The 22,265-nt window shown below is 44.3% G+C and overlaps 1 protein-coding gene across 1 annotated transcript in view; it reads left to right on the top strand.

Annotated features, from left to right (window-relative positions):
• Positions 1 to 22,265, top strand: part of PAPPA (pappalysin 1) — a 222,900-nt gene that overhangs the window by 69,612 nt on the left and 131,023 nt on the right. Inside the window, exons 6-7 of the mRNA XM_070430787.1 lie at positions 2,584 to 2,705; positions 10,214 to 10,712. Of these exons, the coding sequence (XP_070286888.1) occupies positions 2,584 to 2,705; positions 10,214 to 10,712 (621 nt within the window). The remainder of the gene's footprint in view (positions 1 to 2,583; positions 2,706 to 10,213; positions 10,713 to 22,265) is intronic.

Raw genomic sequence — 22,265 nt, forward strand, 5'->3', positions numbered from 1 at the left:
CTCTTTCAGCATTAGTGTCCTATATTTCTATGATTTTAGTGTGTGTGTGTGTGTGTGTGTGTGTGTGTGTGTGTGTGTATCTGTAGACACAGATATATGAAAATCAAATAAATGCCAAAGGTAAGAAACACGCATATACACTCCCTGGATGAATAGGACACTGCCTGATTTTGGTAAAGGCCACAAAAACTCTATGGCTTTCCAAGCTATGACCTTAGGATGATTACTTTGTACTCATGAACCTTAGTTTCCTAATCTGTAAAATGGGAACATTACATCTAATATCCTGATCCTTCAGTGGCCAGTGTCTAGAACTTGTACAGCACTAGCCATCAGATGCTGTTCAATGACATCCATTGAATGTATAGGTTAAACAATGAATGAACATGTGAATCGATGGTTGAATATGAAGGAATATACTTCGTGGAGCTCTGTGAAAACAAGGCACATTGCTGTCGGGTATATGATGGTTTATTCATCATCGAAGTATTTATTGGAAACCTAGGATGTGCCAAAAACTCAATGAAGTGTAGGTGACTATATAAATATAATCCAGAAAAAAAAAATGAAGAAACAGAAAGAAAGACTCATTGTCCATTTAGGTCAGTGTGGTACCTGATTGTGGTACCTGATTCCATCCCGGGACATTTGTAATCTCATTGTCATCAGAGGCATTCACGTGACGCAGAACTGCTCTGCATGGACTGTGGTCACTGTAACGGAACTCTGCCCCCTCCATAGTGGTGCTGAGCAAGTCTCTCTCTCTTCAGTCCTCATTCGTTTCCTATAAGTTTATTTGTATAATTGTTATTATTGCTAGTCCACATTCAGAATATATAGAAAATTCATAAAACCAGAAGGAATAAAAATAGGGGATCATCCTGTATTCCACCACCTGGAAATTACTTCCAGTAATATCTTGCCATGTTAAGTTTATTTGAACATTGAAATGCTGGCTATAAATTCAGTTTTGAATATGACTTCAGTTGGCTGTAGATTCAGCTTGGAATATACCTTTTTCACTTAACATTATAGTTTACATTTTCCATGAAATTCCATCATCTTTATAAATATTTTTGGAATAACTACTTACCATTTCATTGAGCAAATTAACCTTAGGTTATTTAATCATTTTCCTATCTCTGAATATTTAGTGTGCTTTTAAACTTCCTATATGACTGTATAAAAATATAACCTATATGTATGGTTTTAAAACCATACATATGTATGTATAAAACCTGTATGTATGGTTTTATATTTTCAGTGATGAAGCTGAGGATGTAAATTCTGAAATTTGAAGAACTAGGCTACGTTAGTCAGGAATCTTAGCAACATGTCTAAATGACTAGTATTTACCAATCCACCCATCTATCCATCCATCCACCCAACTACACTTGTTGACCACTATATAAACAGATAAGCAGGGGCATGGCTTGCTCAGATTTAGGTTTGGGGGTGAGCTCCCTGGCATCCGTGGGGAGGAGGAATGGGGAGCACCAGCAAACTGGCGTCCACAGCACGCTCTTCCATACCATATGAGCTCAGAAGCTACAGAGGTTCCCTGTAAAGGGAAACCCTAAGGCTCCCCCATTGTGTTCTTGCAGGAAGCCAAAGGATGGACCTTCTAGGAATGACGAAAGAGCTATTGGCAGGATCATTACATTTTGAGAAATAATGGGTCGGGCTGGCACATTTCTTGGCATCTTTCTTCCCTTTCCAGTTCCTTTGCAGTGGTCGCTCAGATTTGTGGAGTTTTGGGTCCACCCTAGTACATGAGGGCTCATCTCTCTCCCCTCCTGGCAACTGCCTCTGAAACATTTGCCAAGTCTGGAGAACAAGTAGGATCCCAGAGGCTGTTGTGACTAAAGGGAATTTGGATCCAGATACAAGACAGTAGACAGTAGGGGAAGCCATCATCATATTCCACTTCTGGGGCTGGTCCTTCTGAGGGATTGGCTTGCCCCTTGGAAAGCTGCTAAAAAGAATGAGATGGCATGGCAAGGAAACTGCTTGTGAGTGTTTAACCAAGGGGTGACTCATCCATTCCCAGAATGTCAGGGCTGGAAGGTTCTCTGGTTATCTTCTAGTTCAGCCCACTCATTTTTCAGACGGAGGAACTAAACCATGCCTTCTTCCTATTTAATATCTGGGACGCAGGATGGTGCCTGGCACATGGTAGGTACCTGATAAATATTGGTAAGAGGATAAAATTTGAAGTCAAATGGGGCAACCAATTTTCTCACAACTACACATCAGGTTCTCAGTGGAGGTTTGGATGGCTGATGGAGTTACGACTCTGCAGATCGTGAGTGTGTCTTTGGCCTGTTGAATCTGTGCTGCTTGAAGTTAAAGAAGTGTATCTATCATCAGAATGGAAACGACTTAGGCCCCTACAAGGTCCTTAGTGGGGCCTAAGGAGGAATTTCAGTCACAGTCATATCCTGGAAGCTTTGGCATACATAGTCAGGAAAGGGGGGTAACATAGAATAGTTGTGTCCTCCATTGCCTTTGGCCTAGGGGAGTCAGGGGCTTATTCAACTGTTCCTAAGTCAGTGCGTTTTCCTTCTCTCCTTGGCCTCCTAGAGAATTGGGATCAGCATGTGACCTTTGCCTGGAAGGGAGGATCCTGGTGCAGTATGCCTTCAACGCCTCCTCCCCGATGCCCTGTGGCCCATCCGGACACTGGAGTCCCCGGGAAGCAGAAGGTGAGCCAGCCTGGAAGCTCACTGACAGGTTGGGTGTGAGAAGAACAACTCTTTTGGTCCATCTGGAGTGTTACGATTCCAATGATCTTTTCTACATACCATCTCCTTAGATCTTAGATTGCCCTGCAAGGCCAGTATTTTTAAGTTGTAACATGTTTGTCCTTTGTTCCAGCTTGATTGAGATGTAATTGACATAAAACATTGTGTAAGTTTCAGGTGTACGGCATGATTTGATACATGTATATTACAAAGTGATCACCGCAATAAGGTTGGTTACTGCATGCATCACCTCACCTACTTTACCTTTTATGGTGCCAGAACATTGAAGAGCTACTCTCAACAACAGTAGAGTGTCGCTAACTGTAGTCACCATGCTGCAGATGGGAACCTCAGAACCTTTTCATTTTCCAACTGGAAGTTCATACCCTTTGCCCAACATGAAGGCCAATGTACATGCCTTCATTTAGCATGTGTCCTTTGAGTATCTGCCTTGCCCTACGTATATCATCCTGCTTTACATATAAGGAAACAAAGGCACTGAGATATTAAATAAGTGCCAAGGCCACACACCTGACAAAGACATACAGGTATGCATCTATATTTATCTCCAGACTCTGACAGGCTGCAGGTACACATATAAGGTCACCTGAGGATCAATACACATGTGGGGGCTTCAAGACATCAGTATCTTTGATTCTTTCTTACTTATTTCTGGGAATATCCAGGGCATTATCACATGTGTCATGACTTTTCCTTTCAGTTTCCCCTTTTTGAGATCCATTGATCTGCAAGACCCTTGAAGGAAGCATCTCACGGTTGCCCTGTTATGGGCTCCACCCATGATCAGACCCTTCCCTGCTTAGGGGGAGTCTCCCAAGCCTCCCAGTGGCTAGTGATCTCTATGTTCCCATACAGTATCCTTCGCTGCCAGATTAGCTTGGTTTTCCATAAAAATTAAGAATGCCTTTTGCTCAATGTTTTGTTACACTGTGTCTCTGAAGGAAGGCTGCTTGGAACTGAGACTCTGGGACTATTGTCTATTCCATTTCCTTCTGCTGTATCTGTTGCCTAGGGCTCAGCTCTAGTTGCTTAAGGCAGGCTGAGAGACAGGGACCCGCTATTCTCTTCTCAGGCAGTGCCTCGGCCTCCCTCACAGACTTACACTGAGAACACCCTCACACCCAGTCCCGTTGCTCCATGCAGGTCAGCTCAGGCCAGCAGTCCCTGGGTGGGGACACCCATCCCTCAGAGGGAGCTGAATCTGGTTCCTCATTGAGGTTCAGTGAGAACGCCTCTGTCTTCCTCTATATTTTTAGAAAGAAGGTTGAAAAGAAAAAGGCAGAGGGATCAGAGAGGCAAGTGAAGGAGAAAAATGACAACACTACACTTAATCTTCTGAAGTAGCTTAAAATAAAAACGAGAGTCAAACTCGGGAACTCTAAACAAGCCCATCTGGAATGTGAAGCGAAAGGGATTCTGGAGAAACCCTCAGCTCACCCTTGCGGAGTCACAGGCCCTCAGGCGTGGAAGGGATGCTTGGGGGTCACCCAGCGGGGTTCTCACCTGGTGCAGGAAGCCCCGGCGCCCTCCCTCACGGAGGCTGTCCTCACACCAGGCTGTTCTTGCACCAGTATTTCTTGGCCTTCCTGTTCTAGCTCCATTGGTTAGAAAGTCCTTCCTGAAATGGGCAGTCGGGACATTTCCCCCCAAACCTAATCCATGTTGGGTTCTCACAGGAGAAAGTGTATGTCTCTGGCCAGACAGCACTTTCTGTGCCCACAGAGAGTAAACCAGTCTCATCTATAACCATGGCAGGGCCTATATGGCAGGCTCTGGGCGGGCACGTGGGCAAGGCTGAGCCAACCGTAATAGCGGAGAGTCAGAGAAGTAGATGGACAATCACCATCAGAGGTGGTGAGACCTGTGCTAATAGAAGTAGGGAGCTCTGGGGGGGGCAGGAAAAAGGGGAGCTCCCCCAGAACCGGAGACTCAGGCTTCCTGGGAAATGTCACCGTACCAGCAAGCAAGATGCATTGGAGAACGTGAAAGACATTTGGTATCCTTGAATCCATGGTTTCCACCTGGGATCTGAAGGCTTAGGTCATTAGGGTTCCTCAAAGTCTACAATGATTTTCATAATAATACATGACATGGTTTACCTTTTTCACTCTCACTTTCTCCTGAGAGTGTCGTAGCGCTTCCCGGCAGCTCCGTGGAATGTGATGTTATTACTGCTCTGATAGCCCGTGGAACACATGCTTGTGTGTTCTTTAAAGTTTCTCAGCTTTAATTGATGGTACGGTAACTGCTAACGGACATGACCCACCTGAATGAGAGCTCTGCAGTGAGGCTAGAAGAGCTTAAATGGATTTAAAACACAAAGAGCAAGGTGTGGAGTAGGGAGAGGTGGGGCTGGGTGAGGTATATACCGACCGGACGAGGAGTGGTTCCGGTTTTTGCCAAGGGCAGGAAGGAGACACCACGTGCCCTGGCAAGGGCCTGGGATCCAGTGAGGTACACATTTTATAAAGATTGCTGGGTTCCTCTGGAGCAGAGCGTGGGGTCCTGGGGAGCATGGTGGAGGAAAGGGAACGGCCCATGGGTGGTGCAGGAATCCAGGAGAAGTGCGGTGGTGGCCGGATGAGGTCGGTGGTAGGGAGAATGGAGAGAGGTCAGTGAGAGATGTTTGGGAGGTAGGGTCAGCCAGACTCTTTCCTGCCACTTCTTTGGCTAAAATCATCTTGATTTGTTCTACCATTTGTGAGAATGAAATAATTTCCAGACATCCCCACACACCTCCATATAGCCCAACTGTTGATTGGTTCCGGCTGTTCCTGGTTTGTCTCTGACCCTCTTAAAGCCTGACATGCAGAAATGGGTTCACTGGAAACGCCAAGCCCCCTGGTTCCCTGAGCTGACTCCGGCCTGCAAGGAACCCCAGCAACTCTGGGGTTTCCTTCAGGATACGTAAATCCAGTGCAGGTAGGCCAGGGAAAGACACTGTGCTTTTTTTAGAGCATCCCATCACAGGCTCTGTGATCCTTTGGCTCAGACTCTTTTTAATATCCTTGAAGAAATAAACTTTTCCATGAGCCAAACTCTGTAATTTATTTCTTACTCATTTTCATCCTATTTATCTTTGCGTGTTTAAGTTTGTGGACTTCCCAAACTAACAGAAAACTCTGAAACCCATGAGCGATGCCAGCCGTATCTTTGGGATTGGGGAAAGAGCAGGGGGTCAGGGTGGAGCGGGGTAGAGGACTGACCTTGGCTCCAACCTGTCCATCAACATGCTCTGTGCCCGTGAGTGAGCCACGGAGCTTCTTTGAAGATAGCGTCCTATCCACAGAATGAATGCGCTTTCCAGCTCCAACATTCCAAGCAGTTGTAATTCATTTATTTTAAATCCATATGAACAAGACAGAAGGTTCCTCATTTAAACATATTTATTGAATATCTAACGTGTTATCAACTCCATTCTTTGAACTTCAGGTAAACACAGTCACAGGAATTCTTGCCTTTGCCCACAGAAAGTGGTTGTAGTCAAAAGAAACCCCATTTTCCTATCTCTTTAGCAAAAACTATATTTCATAGATAAATTTCTTCTGAGGTATTCAAGACCACACTACATTTGTAGCCCAGGAGTTAACTAGCCAGATCTGACGGCCTGAAATCCCATTAAGATCACTTATGCAAGCGTATAATACATTACAAGCCTTGGGTTTTCTATGAGAGATTAACACATGGCACTGTTTTCTTTTTATTTGCATGAGTCTTTCCCCCTTTTTCTGCCTAGAATATTTCAGGTGCACTGAAGTATTCATCTGGAAAAAACTTGGCTCCAAGTTTTTATAACCATATTTGTGTCAACAGCTGCAGTGTATATGCACATAAATATAGAATAGATGTCTGTATAGATCTTCATAAGTGTAAATTTAAATCAGCATAACTATGTATAAATATAATTTACACACATATTTGGCCTCACTCCTAGTGGCCAGCTTATATAAACATGTGACTTTTCATTTAGTCACCATATACATAAAAGGCTATATATTAATAATGAAGTAACGATACCTCTGTGCTTTTCTCCCTCCCCCTCCCCCTTTCCCTCTCTCCCTCTATTCCTCCCTCCCTCCTGTCCTTTCTTCATTCCTAAGTTTATTTCCGTGTCTCAGCTTTTCTCCCTGCTTCACCACCATACATGCAATCAACTTTCCCATCTGTGTGCATTTTTCTCCTTAGGACTCAGGTTTTTCCTCATCTGCTGTGATGTTCTCTTTCTCCAAGGCACAGCTATGCATTCATTGCTGCTTTAGGACAGACGTCTGCTAACTGACCACTAGAATGGAAGCTCCATGAGGGCAGAGACCATGTCTTTAGAAACCTGCTTTCTCTGGGACTAGCCAACCCTGACACAAACCAGGCTCTCATCAATTAATCTTTGAATACATGGATGGATGGATGGATGGATGGATGGATGGATGGATGGATGGATAGGTGGCTGGAAAGATGGATGAATGGATGGATAGATGGGTGCATGGATAGATGAATGGATGTGTGGATGGATGGGTAAACAGGTGGATGGATGGGTGGATGGGTGAAAAATGGATAAATAGTATCTATCTCTAAAAAGTGGTTTTCCCAAAAGACAACTTTCATTTGTTTGATTAAAATCCTTCAGTAGCTCCCATCTCTCTCAATATGAAGTCCATTCCCTTAAAGTGACATGTGAGACCCTTCGTCACCTGGATTCTACTTACCTTGCCAGCCTGACCACTTGCTGCTCTCCTGTTGCTCTCAAAACCATAGTCATCTGGACGCACATTCTCTATCCACTGTTCTCTTGGTTTGGAATGCTGCCCCATCTTGAGCTTTTCCTTGTTAATTCCTCCTTACTTGTGAGAACAGAGCATATATATATGTGTGTGTGTGTGTGTGTGTGTGTGTGTGCGCGCGCGCGTGAGTGCGCGCACGCATCTATTAAATATTTGATCCCATGTGAGCTTCACAGAAACCCTCTGAGGTAGTATTACAGTAGGTGACACAATGTGAAGCTGGATAGCTGATATTTTAACCCAATTTTCATGGCTTCAAAGCTTGGCATGTTGCCCACACTGACAGTTATCTCAGAATATTCTACTCCCCATCAGGGAATTACTTAACCATCGGAGTCTCAGTTTCCTCTTTTTTAAAATGAGTTTCATAAGACCTGCGTCATACACTTATTGTCAGGATGCAAAGAGCTGAGGCATGTAACGTGCTTGGCACCATTCCTGGCACATAGAAGGTGATCAATTCATGAAGCATGGTGTTATCAAAGGGATTGCTGCTTTGGTGATGGGTTGGACTCAGGGACGCTTGAGGCTCTTTTTGACTTCTAAAAGTTTGTCTCTGATAACTAGACAAGCAGAAACCTTGCTAAGATTTCTATTTCTAACACACTTGGGCATAATAAATGACCACGCTCACCTTTCTCTCCTTTGGAAAAGCATTTGGCCCCTCTGTTGATTAACAAGAAACCAGAGAGAAAGCCTGAGCCAAACAGATTTGTCATCTTTGCTCTCCTGTGGCTCCCCACCACTGACGGTGGTTTTCTCTATGGAAGGGAGAAAGACTGCTCCATCCCTTGCCAATTCCAGGAGAAGGCCCATGGAGTGAGTGGAATGTTCACCTGGCACTCACCCTCCCGCAGCAGGCTCCTGTAGTCCATGGGCATTCACTTCTTCCTTAACTTTATCAAGAGAGAAGATTCTTTCTGTAACATATATGTACTAAGTATTCACTATGTTCACTATCTTTGGACCAGGCCCTGTTTTAAGCAAAGGCTGTATTGTATTGAGTGAAACAGAGCTACAAAAATGATAAGGATTCTGCAGGATTTTGGTGATGAGCAGGTGAATTAATTAATGTCTATGGAATGTGCTTCATATATATATTAAAATGCTACCCTCAATAAAGTTTTTTGAATGAATAAGTGACATATGTGTGCTAACAACCCACAAAGTCAAGAGAATCAGGAACTCAGTGGGATGGAGGGGAGATGGCAAGAAAGGCTTCAGCGTAGGTGGTGCCTTTGACGTAAATGACTGATTGCTTCTAGCCAGCATTTGCTGCAACAGATGAATGAACCTAGCCAAGGAAGAGTGGAGGAAATCTTAGAGCTGTGTCCATCTCTTCTTGCTCTCATGTGTTATATTTAAAAAGGTTTTTATGCATTTTCCTTGTTCCCCTCTTTCTGCTCTTTTTCTCTTCTCTTCTCCATTCCCACCTGGTGTTTTCTCACTTGGTGGCAAGACACAAGGAGATTGAAGGCATGTACAGCCTTCACTGGAATGGCTTCTCCACCCCAGATGACTTTCTGTTTTTCATATCGTGGTGATTCCTGTTACGCTGTAACAGCATCCCCACCCTCCACCAACCACTGATGCTAAAGGGAGGAAAATGTGACAGAACAGCTTAAAGTCCTCCATCCTACCCTCACTAACTGATCTATATCTCTTGCTACACTCCCTTAAACAAATAAGAGCCAATCACTACATTTTGAGCCCTGATTGCTATTCTCAGCTGAGCAAAGGAGAGCTCTGTGAGGGTCTAGGACTAATGATCTCAGTGGAGAAAAATTCAGAAGTCTATGCAGTCTGAGATCACTGGGGATGAGGCATTGTCTCCAAGAGGAAAGAGCAGAAGAATCCCTCCTTCCTTCTCCTAGCTCCTCACCCAGCCCTCCCCTTTTTGAATCAGACTGGTCAGAGCATGGAGAAACTCAGTGGTATGGGATGACCTCATATAGAGAAGGGGAGGAGGAGAGATAAGATGGCTCCAGGGATGCCTTCCAGCTCTGTTGTTTATGGTTCTAGACAGTTTCCTCCCAGAATCCTCAGTCCAAGGGGCAGAAGCTATCTGCACTCATCTCCTCTTTGCTGAAGGTTTCTGACCCTTCTGTCATGCTAAGCAGCCTGCATCAAAGGCAACACCATGAGGAACCTAGTTTATTTTAGTGCCCCCTGCATCCAGTAGTGAAAACAATGAGTATGAACTTCCAGAAGAGCCAACACCTGCTTCCAGTGCTGACCTTTACACTTTAAGCTGTGAGACTAGGGTCATTTCACTCTAGATCTGCTCACCTCTGAAATGAGTTAAACAAGTTTATGGGACGTAGTAGGAGTTTGATAAATATGTGTCCCTTTCTTCTTTCCATCCTAGCCACAAAGCCTACATGTGGCAGATTAGGAAGGAAATTTTGGGCATTAATTAAATAGTAAGACACTTATTTGAATATAGTCTTGACCAAGTGTCTGGTGATGCACATAAGATCTCTGTGGCAGTCACGGGGATGAGCTGGACGTGAGACAGATAGCTGATTCACCAAAACACTGAGAATCTTCCCTTTCTTTTTCCCTCCACCTGAGTTCTAGTCAGGCCAACCTCTTCTGAGGTCTGCAGGACACTCCAAGGATCAGACTGAAGGTCTGTCAAAAACTCATATCCTCATCTCTTCTCCATAGGCCATCCAGATGTTGAACAACCCTGTAAGTCCAGTGTCCGCACCTGGAGCCCAAATTCAGCTGTCAACCCACACACGGTCCCGCCAGCCTGCCCTGAGCCACAAGGCTGCTACCTTGAACTGGAATTTCACTATCCTTTGGTTCCTGAGTCTCTGACGGTCTGGGTGACCTTTGTCTCCACTGACTGGGACTCTAGTGGGGCTGTCAATGACATCAAACTGTTGACTACCACGGGGAAGAACATCTCCCTGGGCCCTCAGAACGTATTCTGCGATGTTCCACTGACCATCAAACTCCGGGATGTGGGCGAGGAGGTATATGGCATTCAGATCTACACGTTGGATGAGCACCTGGAGATTGATGCTGCCATGTTGACCTCCATTGCAGACAGCCCACTCTGCCTAGCGTGTAAGCCCCTGCAGTACAAAGTGGTCCGGGACCCTCCTCTCCAGGTGGACGTGGCCTCCATCCTGCATCTCAATAGAAGATTCACAGACATGTAAGTGCACTTTCTGGATAAGGAGAGGACCAAGTGGGTGGGGTGTGGAAGGAAAAAGAGAGTCGAAGAGGCCTGGATTCAAAGAAGGTTCATCACAGCCAGACTCACTTCTAGGGCTTTATAATGTGGCATTGTGTATAGAATTGTCTTAACAAGGCAGAACTGATACGGTGGGAAGAGAAAGGATAAGGAACGAGGAGACTTGAATTTTGCTGATAGCTCCAAGTGTGACTCTAAGCATCCCAGTCTTTCGGAAACTTGGTTTTCCCAACAGTTGGATGGGATTAGCAGTAAGGAAGTCATTTATTACTAATGAAAGTAGAATAATTGAAGTTTGATGATGATTTCTTTTCTGTGTTACACTGAAGAATATTCATGCATTCTGGTTGCTTCTTCAGTGTGTGAGATGAAGGTGAAGTTGGCTGGGAATTGACCATGTTCCTGGGTATTTCTATGAGAATTTTAATGGAAGGCAAACATCACCAGTCATGGTCCTTGATTTGTTTTCTTTTTTTTGAAGTGGAGCACTGGTCCAAACCCATTTAATTCATACGTGCCCTTGCAGATCTAGGTCTCCATAATTCTTGTGGATAGCCAGTGCTTTTATACAACTTAGTGTTTCTCCTGAATATAGTATATATCTCAAGCTTCCTCTCTAGTACACCTTCTTCAAACATCCTCAGGATTTATATTTTACACAAGAGGTCACGTTATAATGAAGTCATTCGTGTTTTTCCTGTGTGCCAAACAATGGTCTAAGGTGTTTACATCTTTTACTTGTTTCATCCTCTCTACATCCACAGCCCTATTATCCTGCTCCTTTTACAAAGAAGAAAACAGCAGCTTAGAGACGTGAAGTAATGTGTCCAGAATCGCACGGTTAGGAAGTGGTGAGATCAGGATTGGCATTCCACCTTGACTCCCAAGCCAGAGCACTCAGCCATTGTTCAGTTAATGATATGATTCCAACTTCTGCTTTAACCTCACCAATGAGGGAGCCTTGGCCACCTAATTTGAGTACCAAGACTCGATGAAGTCAATCAGCAAACATTTGTTGAATGTTTATGACATGCGATGGATGTTGGTAGGGAACACTTTGAGTCTTGGAAAGAACAATAGCTCAGGAGTCAGGCGCCTTGTGTTTGGTTCCAGCCAGTCCACTTACTGACGAAAGATAAATCAGTCAGTTTCGTTGAGCCTCAATTTCCTCCTCTGTGTGATGAAAATGTTGAAGTCCTTGGTTTCTATGGGTCTTTTGTGGCTTTTTCTTTGATTGTAAGATGATATAAGAGACAATCTGTGCTCTGTCTACTTGAAAATATTTATGAAGCCAATCATTAATAGAAACCAAGTTCTGGAGGAAACTTTTAATCTTTTTAAGAGTCAGAACCACTTTCAAACTCTTTACCAGCACTTCCTTTTACATGCCAGCAATTAACGTGCACATCACAAGCAAACCCTTGCCCATTCATTGACTCAGAGATGAAGAACATCTGTTTAAGAACTCAGAGGGAGCACTTGGTTTGTGTTTGGGAATGGACTTAAAATGTAAAGAATCATCCTGCCTTGAAAAGATTCCATAACCCCGTCTCTGCCATCTCCTCACTTGTCTAGAGTAGTAAAAGCTCCATAAATATGCATCCATTTAAAATTTCTTTACAAAACAATGGGGGTAATAAATAATAGATGTCTTAAAACCTCAGTTTAAATACGGCTTTCATTTTTTGCCTCAAATTGTGAGCAAGGGAGAGCTGACACGGGTGCTAAGTGTGGAATGGTGGAAGTTAGACTGAAGAAGTGAAAGCACCTGAGTTCTATCTACTTTCAGCGAAGTCACTAACCCGCTCTGTGATCTTAGTCTAGTCACTTACTTTTTCTGGTCTTCAGAGGCCTCCTCTACAAGGAGGAGCTTGCACTAGATTATTCGTGTTCAGACTCGGTTGCACAGCATGAAAACTTGAGAAATTTTTAAATTGCTCACTATCCAGGCCCACGTTCTTGTGCGCCATTTGTTCTTTCATTCACTCAACAAATACTTCTCTCATCCCTAATGGGTGACAAGAACAAGGGCTACCCCAAGGTGTTCGCTGGCCTTTCTCTTTGCTTTCTTGAGTCCCAAGGAATTTACTGGAGAACTGGGCTGGGCTGGGCTTCCTGACGTGAATGTTCTCTGAGACTCTGAACAAAGTAAAACATCATTCCAAGTCAACCTACCATTTCAACTCCGTTATCTCTTAGTAATGCAAGTTCTGAACTCCAACACAAATACCTCTGTGTGTCTCTGCATGTGTGTGTATTTGGCTGCTTTCACATTTTTTCCATATCAAATAAATTGGCTCATGGACAAGTTCTATATAAAGACTGTTTTGGAAAAAAAGAGGAGAGAGAGGAAAAAATGCCTTTTATTTTCCTTCCCCGACTCAACCCATTACATGATCCCCTTTGACCTTTGTCTTCATTTTTTTCTCTCAGCAAAAATATTTATTCTTTCTGTTATCTATCCTGGAGATAGTTTCCCAAGGTATGACATTGATGGAGGGAAGGGCTTCTGGGCTTACCCATGGATGCTTCCAGTAGACTGATTACTTTTGGCCAGGATGAGGAAGAAATGCAGAACATCTCCCTTAAGTGGAAACCCCTACATTGAATGAGAAGTGACACTAGCAGAGGAAAAGAGGACCAGCGCCAACTCTGCTACTAATTTGCCATCTGACATTAAGACACATTGCGTCACTTATTTAGGCTTCAATTTCCCTGTGTGTAAAATTGGGGGAAAACACATTATGCAATTCTGTGTGGATAGATGTTGTTCTTAGGTGACAGGTGACTCATTTACCCTCTTTTTTATTTTTATTTTTTTAATTTATTTTTTATTTTTTTTTTAAGTAAAAGGGATTCGGCAGAGATTGTCTATAAGATCAGTACCTGGAGTGGACCTGACTGGTTCCAATGCCCTAGTGAAATGTGTGGTGTGTGGACAATAATCATGCTAATAATAATAATGACTATTTACTGAATACTCACCGTCTAAGTGCCTTACAAATATTTATGAGGCAGGTGAAGCTCAGAGAAAAATCTAGAGCTCAGAAAATGTACTCATCCAGCCTACCACCGCTGGCAATGGCAGAGCTGGTCTCATTCCAAATTCCCCTTTCTCAACCACAACGCCTCCTGCTGTAATAACGCAGAGGCAGACCTCTAAAGCTCAGACACGCATCCAAGCTGGCTGAAGTTCAATGTTCAGCAAGTAGAAGACATGCTTACAACTCGCAGGCCTTTAGCCCACAGTCCATTCCTGTGACCCAGTCTTGGAGCCCAGCAACACAAGTTACACAGCCAGTTCTTCATGCGTGTGGCTGGGAACAAAGAAGGGAGGCTTCTGTTTCTCAACTTGACTGTCATCTTGACTTGCTTTGACTTGCTCCTGCACCGGGCACCGTGCTGCTTGGGTCTGTATGAAATCTTCAGATTTCTCTAAGAAGTAAAAACTTGACAAAACTAAGCCCTTTTTTTTTTTGGCTTTGGGTAAGTCAGGTGTAAGGCAAAGCAGGAACAGTGAATAGCAGCTCACTATCATTTATCTATTCATCTGCCCATCCATTCACCATCAATTGATTCAGCAAATAGTTACGGGTGTCTATCACCATGGAACTAGGAATAGAGTCCTGATCTCTGGCCTCATGAGCACACAGTTGAAAGGGGGAAATAGGTAAGGAATCCAGTGATTATACTGCAGCATGAAAGATGCTATAGTGTGTGGAGTACAAGGAAAACATAGGAAGGGTATCTAACCCAGTTTGAGGTAGTTAAAAAAGGTTTCTTGGAAGAAGTGCTGTATAAGCTAAGAACTGATGGATGAGTAAGAGTTGATCCTTGAAGAGACTTGCCACAATTCCATGATTTAAACCAAGTGGATGCTCAGCAAACATTGGTAAATGAATGAAAGAACAAATAAATGAATGAAACAACATACTATATTTCATAGCAAAAGTGGTTGTTCAATTTCAGAACAAATGTAGAGTTTTGAGGAAGGGAAATGTAATAATCTGGACTATTGATCACTTTGGTTCTTAAATCTACTTCTTTTTAACTGCTGTATAGTATTCCCTATTAGGAGTAACTGTACTCCTAATGCTAGGCAATGAGTATTTCACACATTTTTCTATTGCAATCAAATGCTGCAGCAAGAGCTCTTGTATTAACCTCCTTATGGGCATATGTGAGCATTTTTCCAGGCTGATGCTGAGAAGTGGAACTGCTGGGTTATAAACCATCACCTTTTTCATTTCAGTGAATACAACCGATGGCTTTCTGAGAGAGTGACCGAGCTCATATTCCAACAGCAGTTGGTAGTGGGACCTTATGTTCTGCATTGTCACTACGATTTGACAAAATGAAAGTGCTTTGTCTCTGGGCATTTGATGTTCTCATTGATGTTCTTGTGATGAACATCTTGAGTAAGCATCTTTCAATTATTTTAACATCTCCTCTTATGTAACTTGCTAAGAATATCTTTCATTTATGTTTGGTTGTTCATCTCTTTATACCTTGGTTTTGCCATCTGTTAAATTAGGATTTTAATGCCCCCCCACCCAAGGACAGAGGCGCAGCATCAGTAGTGAGAGCTGTTTCTCCAAGCCCGGATACCTCTGCTCCTACCCAGGCTGGCAGAGTATAGAGTCAGCACAATCTTACTCTATTTCTGGAAGCTGGGCATCATCCACCTGTAACTCCCTCTCCTCAGTCTGAGGCCAAGTACCTCTCAGGATGAAATACGGGTTCTGAGAACATTCGGGTTTTGCAAAATCAACAGATCTCCAGATTCAGCAGCAGCCATAGAAGTGCTGACTGTCTCCAAGTACCTTCACGATTTTGAAAGTGTGAAGCATCCATTTGATGCTAGCACCACTGAAATCATTTATCCTAAAAATGTCTCTGTATCAGTCTGATGCACCGCCGAACTTTATAGCAAGTGGGCCATTACAGATGTTGAATAAGACACAGAAGAGAAATGATAGACCTGAGGCTCTGTTGATAAATTCTTTCTCTCTTTCTTCCTCTCTCTCTTTCTCTTTTCCTCCCTCCCTCCCTCCCTCCCTCCCTCCCTCCCTTCCTTCCTTCCTTCCTTCCTTTCTGTAACAAGTCATTACAACGTGTCAGTCTTATTGCTGGTACTGTAATTCTGAATCTTACAATTGGATAGGGAAGCTGAACTGAAAAATATCCCAAGTAAAAAATATTATTACAAACTAAAGATTGTCATTACAAGAGGTTATAAAGAGTATACTCTCCCCTTAAAGGAAGGGGGAATGGCCCTTATTATATAGTTTGGATTTATATTTATTATTCATTAGGAAATAGAGGTCTAAGCCAATCAGATTTGTGTTTTTATAAAATTGCTCCAGGTGCTCTTTGAAGAAAGGATTGAGGAAGAGTAGAAATTGGGGGTTATTGCTAAAGTCCAAACCAGAGGTTATGATCATTTGCATAGAGAAGTGGATGAATTGGAGACATGTCAGAGGTGGAATCCACAGGGCTTGGTGATGTATTGGATGCAAAGGTTTTAAGATGGAGCTGTCCAGTGACTCCGTTTCTGGTTTGAGCATTTGGAATGAGGTTATTTCCTGAAATGGAGGAATAGCTTTTACTGTAGTATTTGATTCGAGGGTTTTTCAAGAGTTTCTTTGGATAAATAACAATGAGTTCGTGAAATCAGGTTGCAGTGTGTCCTGGTGTCACCTACTTCTTTGTTCTTTTTCTGTTTGTCCGGGGTTAAGTAGGTTGGACTGGACTTGGTTGTGTAGCTCCAATTCCTGATTTTTAAGAAAACAAACAAATGAATAGGAAAGAGAAGGAAAATAACAACCGTCAGAGTAATTACAGATGTGGGAAGAATGGAGGAATTTATCTCACACTGGGCATTGGCAAGACGAGCGGACAAAATCCATTCAGTCTGTGCTCAGAGATGATGAGAATCTTGAGGACAGGGCTCCATGAGTTCATGTTGTGTCTGTTGAAACAGAAACCTCAGGCATTTACTTCAGAGATGCTGAGTTCTGAATCAGGAATCTGGCTCCCAGGCCAGCACACGACTGCCTTGCAGTGGGACCCTGACCGGGTGCCTCCACAGTGTGAGCCTCAAATCCTTCCCCTGAGAAAAGTGGGTGCTGATGCCTTTCCATACAGTCTCACAAGGGGTGTCCTGAACAACTGTAATGAGATCACAGGCTTGTGGGGACGTGATGCTGTCTGGGAAACTGCAGTTTTAAATGTTTATGATTCTTTCTGTTGTTTGGTTTTCATGTGGCTTATTCCTGGCCATGGCCAGGCTGGAGAGTATGTGTGAAAGGTAAACACACGGACACGCACAGACACACACGTGAGACTGTTTCCTGTGAAACTCTAACTGGGTTGCTATGGTTCGGTGTTGGGTTAGAAGGAATAAAAGATAAATCGCACTTTAATCGCTGCAGCTGAACCAAAGGGGGAAAAAAAAGAGGAAACCCACCAAAATGCTGGCCCTGGATCAGGAGACCTGATTTCCAGGCCTGCTCTGAAATGTTGCTGTGTCCCTGACCTGTGACTCTCCTCGGTGGGCCCAAGGCCCCTTCAGGAACAGGAAGGCACAGGTAGCTGACCCTAAGGGACATTGCCAGGGCTGACATTCCGTTCAGACCACTGAGGGAGTCTAATTCTGCAAGGGTGGAGGCAGCAGGTGCCATGTCACACTGGCAACAAGTCTGGACTGCGCTCAGAGACTGGCCCCTGTACAGACAGCCTCCCAGGCTCACCGGATAGCTCGGAGCTCCTCCCTGACATGCTCTCTCTCTCTCTCAGGGCTTATCAAGCTCTCCCTTTGTGACAGTTCCAAACGTATTGCTGCATTTTTCTGGTTGAGTGGCATTTTGATTAGAGGTGGTGACTAGGTAGTATCTGCCACCTTATCCTCAGCTTCTTCGGCAAGGCCAGGCATCAAGTAGGTGGCCAATAAATTGAGGTAAATAAATGCATGCATGCCTGAATGAATGACTAAGTAAACTCTGTGGCAGATCAATAGCTAGCAGAAATCCATGATGATACAGATGATACCTGGTATATTTGAAGCTTTTCTTTAACTTCTAAGATGGTTTAGTTACCAGAAAATCAAAAGAACAAAAGAGAGCCGGGCCGGTGTAGCTCAGCAGTTGAGTGTCAACCCAGGAACCAAGAGCTCACCGGTTGGATTCCCAGTCAGGGCACTGCCTGGGTTGCTGGCTCAGTCCCCAGTGAGGGTGTGCAGGAGGCAGCCGATGGATGATGTTTCTCTCTCATCTTGTCGATGTTTCTATCTCTCCATACCTCTCCCTCCCTCCCTCCCTCTCTCTCTCTCTCTCTCTCTCTCTCTCTCTCTTTATATATATATATATATACACATACACACACACACACACACACACACATACACACATATATATATTAAAAAGGACAAAAGAGAAGTGAGACAATGCTGCCAAAACTGAGATAAGAGATGATGGTGCTGGTGAAGGGTAGTAAAGGTGAGAGCATGGAGGGAAGGGAGTGGGGCTGAGCCAGACTAATGGGTTGGAAATACTTGATGCCTGAGCAGAGGGAAGGGGCAGGTGAGTGGGCGTGGAAGATGCCTGTGTCACTGGCATCCCTGAAACTGAGAATGTGAAGGTAGAGGCACGTTTGGGTTGGGATGAGAGGAAGAAGATGAGTGCAGAAGTGCCTTGCCATCGGCAGCCCATGAGTCAGTGGCTGGCACGCAATCACACTTCCCTTGAAACCATAACATTCCCTCCCTCCATGGAGCTGTGGGAGCAGTCGAGGTAAGCTTGAGGTGTGTGCGCACATGAATGCGTGTGTGCAAAGGTGTGTGTGTATTGGGGTGGGGGGGCAGACAGGACCTGTGAGACCACTTGTTTTCTTTATCCACTGATGCTCAAAATATAGTCCAGTGTTTTGCAAAGGTCCCTCGGGGCATCGCGGGGTTAATCTTCCATGGCACTAATACCTATAACATTACAAGGTACAGGCTTTGTTTTCTACCCAGGATTAATCATTCACTCATGGGCTTTAATACAAGCCAGACACCACCTCACTGCGCCTCATGCAGAATGCCAGTCCCCCTTCCATGCTAATGCCGCTTTCACAGCCTTGTTTTCAAGGTGGGAAGGAGGGTTTTCTTTGCCCCAGTTTCAATATCCTGTAAACTAAAAGGTTTGGAAATTTCCACCAAGGATGTTCGTCAAAAATACCAGGAAAGCTGGACTTTGACTTTAATTTTCTATGACTTGTAGCAATTTATTCCCTTTCTCCATGTCCAGTATCCATCCCATGATGAGAAACTTGGGATGAGTGATATCTGAAGCCATTGAGCTCTGTTTCTTCATGTTCATGTTTTCTTGTTGAGCTCAGCTCCTTGAATACAAACTCCGTCTCCAGAAGCTGCATTATGAGGTGCTCCAACCTCCTACTTTCTAGGAATTAAATGGAAAAACTCTCAAATCTGGAAGGAGCATTGAAGCCCAGAGAGGGGAGGCCACTTCCTCAGAGCCACACAGCCCTTTAATGGCAGAACAGGTCATTGAACCTGGGGTTCCTGACTCCCCATCCAAGTGCTCCTTCCCCCACAGAACCAAGTGCTGGAGCGTGGCCAGGCCTTGGGACTCAGGTTTGAGTTCGGCTCTCTCCAATTGTGGAGAAGTCTCTGTTGGAAGCCCCAAGTACAATCGCAGAGGACTGACATCAGTAACGTCATGGCAGCTGGTGCTGGGGAGGGGGCTGGTATAGGAAATGAGAGCACACATTTGGCCAAGCTCAGGGTCCACGTGACCCTCCGAGAGCCCTCATTTCAAAACAAACTCAACCTTTTAGGTTCAAGTTCTCTCTCCCGTCAGAAACGTGACTTCCTGCTTCTAAGAAGCAAAGCTTACAAAAGAGCTCAGAAGACCTCGCAGACATCAAATAGCTCTTACAAAATAGCGTTTTGATGAGTTAAGTGTAAATGAATCAGAAACATAAGGATTACATTTTCCCCAAGTGCACATGGGTTTCAAATTTGAGGGGAAATGGAGTTTGCTAACTGCACTCCGGCTTTCACCGAACCCAAAGCATTCATTCCTGGGGCTGGTGGGGGGGAGAGGGGAGAGAGAAGAAAGAGAAGCCCAGCCCCCAAATGGTTTTAGATGTGGTGCCAAATTTGAAAACGCTGTTGGGCTCGCCCTTTGCCAGTAATAAAATTGCTGGCCACCCAGAGAGGCCACAGGGAGGAGAAAGGAGATTGCTTTCCCCACTGGCCCCTGGTCTCAACAACTGTGTTCAGTTAGTGCCGCTCAATCACCAGCTGTCACTGGGTCCCAGCACCGGACTTGCTGGCCCCCAATTGGCCTCGATTTTCACACTGTGCCGCATGCCTTGTTTACCTCCAATGGGATACAGCATTCGGGCTCCCAGAGGCCTTGGCGACCGGTCAGCTAGTCACAAGCCCCTGCTCTGTAGTCAAGAGACCTGTCCATCACCAGCAGGGGTGTTTGGGGAAACTGTCACACATCGCCTTTGGTTGCATTCAGGAAAAACAAGAGTCCCTTGTAGATCTTTTCCACTCTCCTTCCCTTAATGCTCTCCAGGTGTGGCGTTTCCCCCAAACTGGGAAATGTCTTTCCTTCCCATCTCTGCCGGACTCCACAGCCAGTTAAGTCTCAGGACTGCTGTTACCTTATCCCCGGATTTGAAGCTCTGGATTTTTTTTTTTTTTATAATTTCCACATTGTCCCTCTATTCTTTCCCTGGTATTTTATTTCATTGCACCAAGAAAGTAGAAAATCATTTCAATTGGTGGTAAAAGATGATTAAAACAAAATAACAAAGGCCTTGGCTGCAAACTGTTAGTTTCATTAAATTTGCTACTGTGTTTTAAATTGGTACCAGGGCAAATCTTTGGACAACTCTGTCAAAGGCTGCTGGAATTAATCAGTCGCATGTATACATTTGCTCCTGCCTGAGCCTTGCACAGAAGGAGGGCAGCATTGCCCATGTGCAAAGAAAGAGTTTTGTGTTACCTGTGTGAAGAGGGCCGGACCCCACTCCCATTGGGAGGGATCCGAATGCCCAGGGGAGTCTCAGATCCCTGTCATCCCATTCTTCATCCGTTTAATCCAGACCATGAGTTGGAGCTCATAGTGGTCACCAGAAGGAATAAGCAGTTGGGTATTGCAAGACCATAGTCCATTTTCCCCAAGATTCTTTCATGGCAACGATACCTCAGCATCACAGCTTTGCTTTACTAAAGGAGCATGTGTGGTGGAAAGCGCTGCTGTCTGCTGGATGGGGACCTGGAAGGAGGGATCTCTGGGAGTGGAGGGAGCCCAGCCTGTCTGAAGACGTGGGTGCTGGTTCAGTATCTCAGCCACAGTAGCACATGTAATTGTGATTTCTACAACTGGAGGTGGGGTGGGGGCTTTAGGAAGGCATTGTGTCTGGTGTGGCTCTCCATCACTCGGGGACTCAGCATCTTACCTCAGAGCCTTCTGCCATCTATGCACACTCTAACCTGACCATCTAGGAAGACTTTAGCACTTCTTTTGGATCCTCCTGATGTTCAGTCTAATGGGACTTGCTTTATCTAAAAAGGTTTACCTGTGTCCTGTTTTGAGCTGTTCCTACTGCTCAGAATGCCATACATGCAATTTATGTCTTCAGACATTTTCCCATGTGCACTGTCTCAAACTTTAATCCGTTCAACAGATATTGCTGGAAGCCTATTCTATGTCTGTCAGGCACTGTGCTAGGCACAGATGTATAGCAAAGAAAGTCAGACATGTTCTCTGTCCTTGAAGCACTTAACATACATCAGAGATCAGACATTCAGCATCTTAGGGTGTCCCAAAATTCATGCAAGAAGTAATTTTGATAGAAAATACAGGTTTATAATTAAAAATTGTAAATATTTTATTGATTCATAAGGTATACAGTATAGGGTTATGTATGGAATAGCACATCGGGTAAATGGCCTCCACGGCTTTGCTGGCACATACACAAAGCCGTGATCTTCATTGATCTTCATTGTCCCTGCTCCTGGGCCATAATTGGTACTTGGTAATGCTTATCAAATTGAAGGGATTAAAATCAAAGGACAACAGATATTAGAATCTGATTAAATGAACCAAGTAAAATTAGGCTTTTATTTTTTGTTGTTGTTAATGCTCACGCAAAATTCAAATCTTGCGTGAATTTTGGGACACCCTATAATTGCAACTAAGTATGCTGAGTTTTATAATGAAGTATGGGGTGCTAAGGACACCTGTTTCGACAGGAATCAACCTAACCCAGGTGTCAGAACTCTCCCTAAGCCTTTCTCATCCTTCTAACCTCTCTTTGGTCTTCCTCTCTTTTGGAGCTCTTCAAACTCTACCCTGTTTTACAACCATGCTGCATTTGACTTATCCTCCTGTTTGCCTTTGAACTGTTTTAGACCAACGATGGTATCTTCTTCATCTTTGGGATGACTCTTACCCGAAACTCCATATATACATAGGGTGTCCCCCCAAAATG

Source organism: Myotis yumanensis, unplaced genomic scaffold (genome assembly GCF_028538775.1).
Source record: "Myotis yumanensis isolate MYYU_CA2020_CCGP unplaced genomic scaffold, mMyoYum1.0.hap1 SCAF_12, whole genome shotgun sequence".
Lineage (NCBI taxonomy): Eukaryota > Metazoa > Chordata > Mammalia > Chiroptera > Vespertilionidae > Myotis > Myotis yumanensis.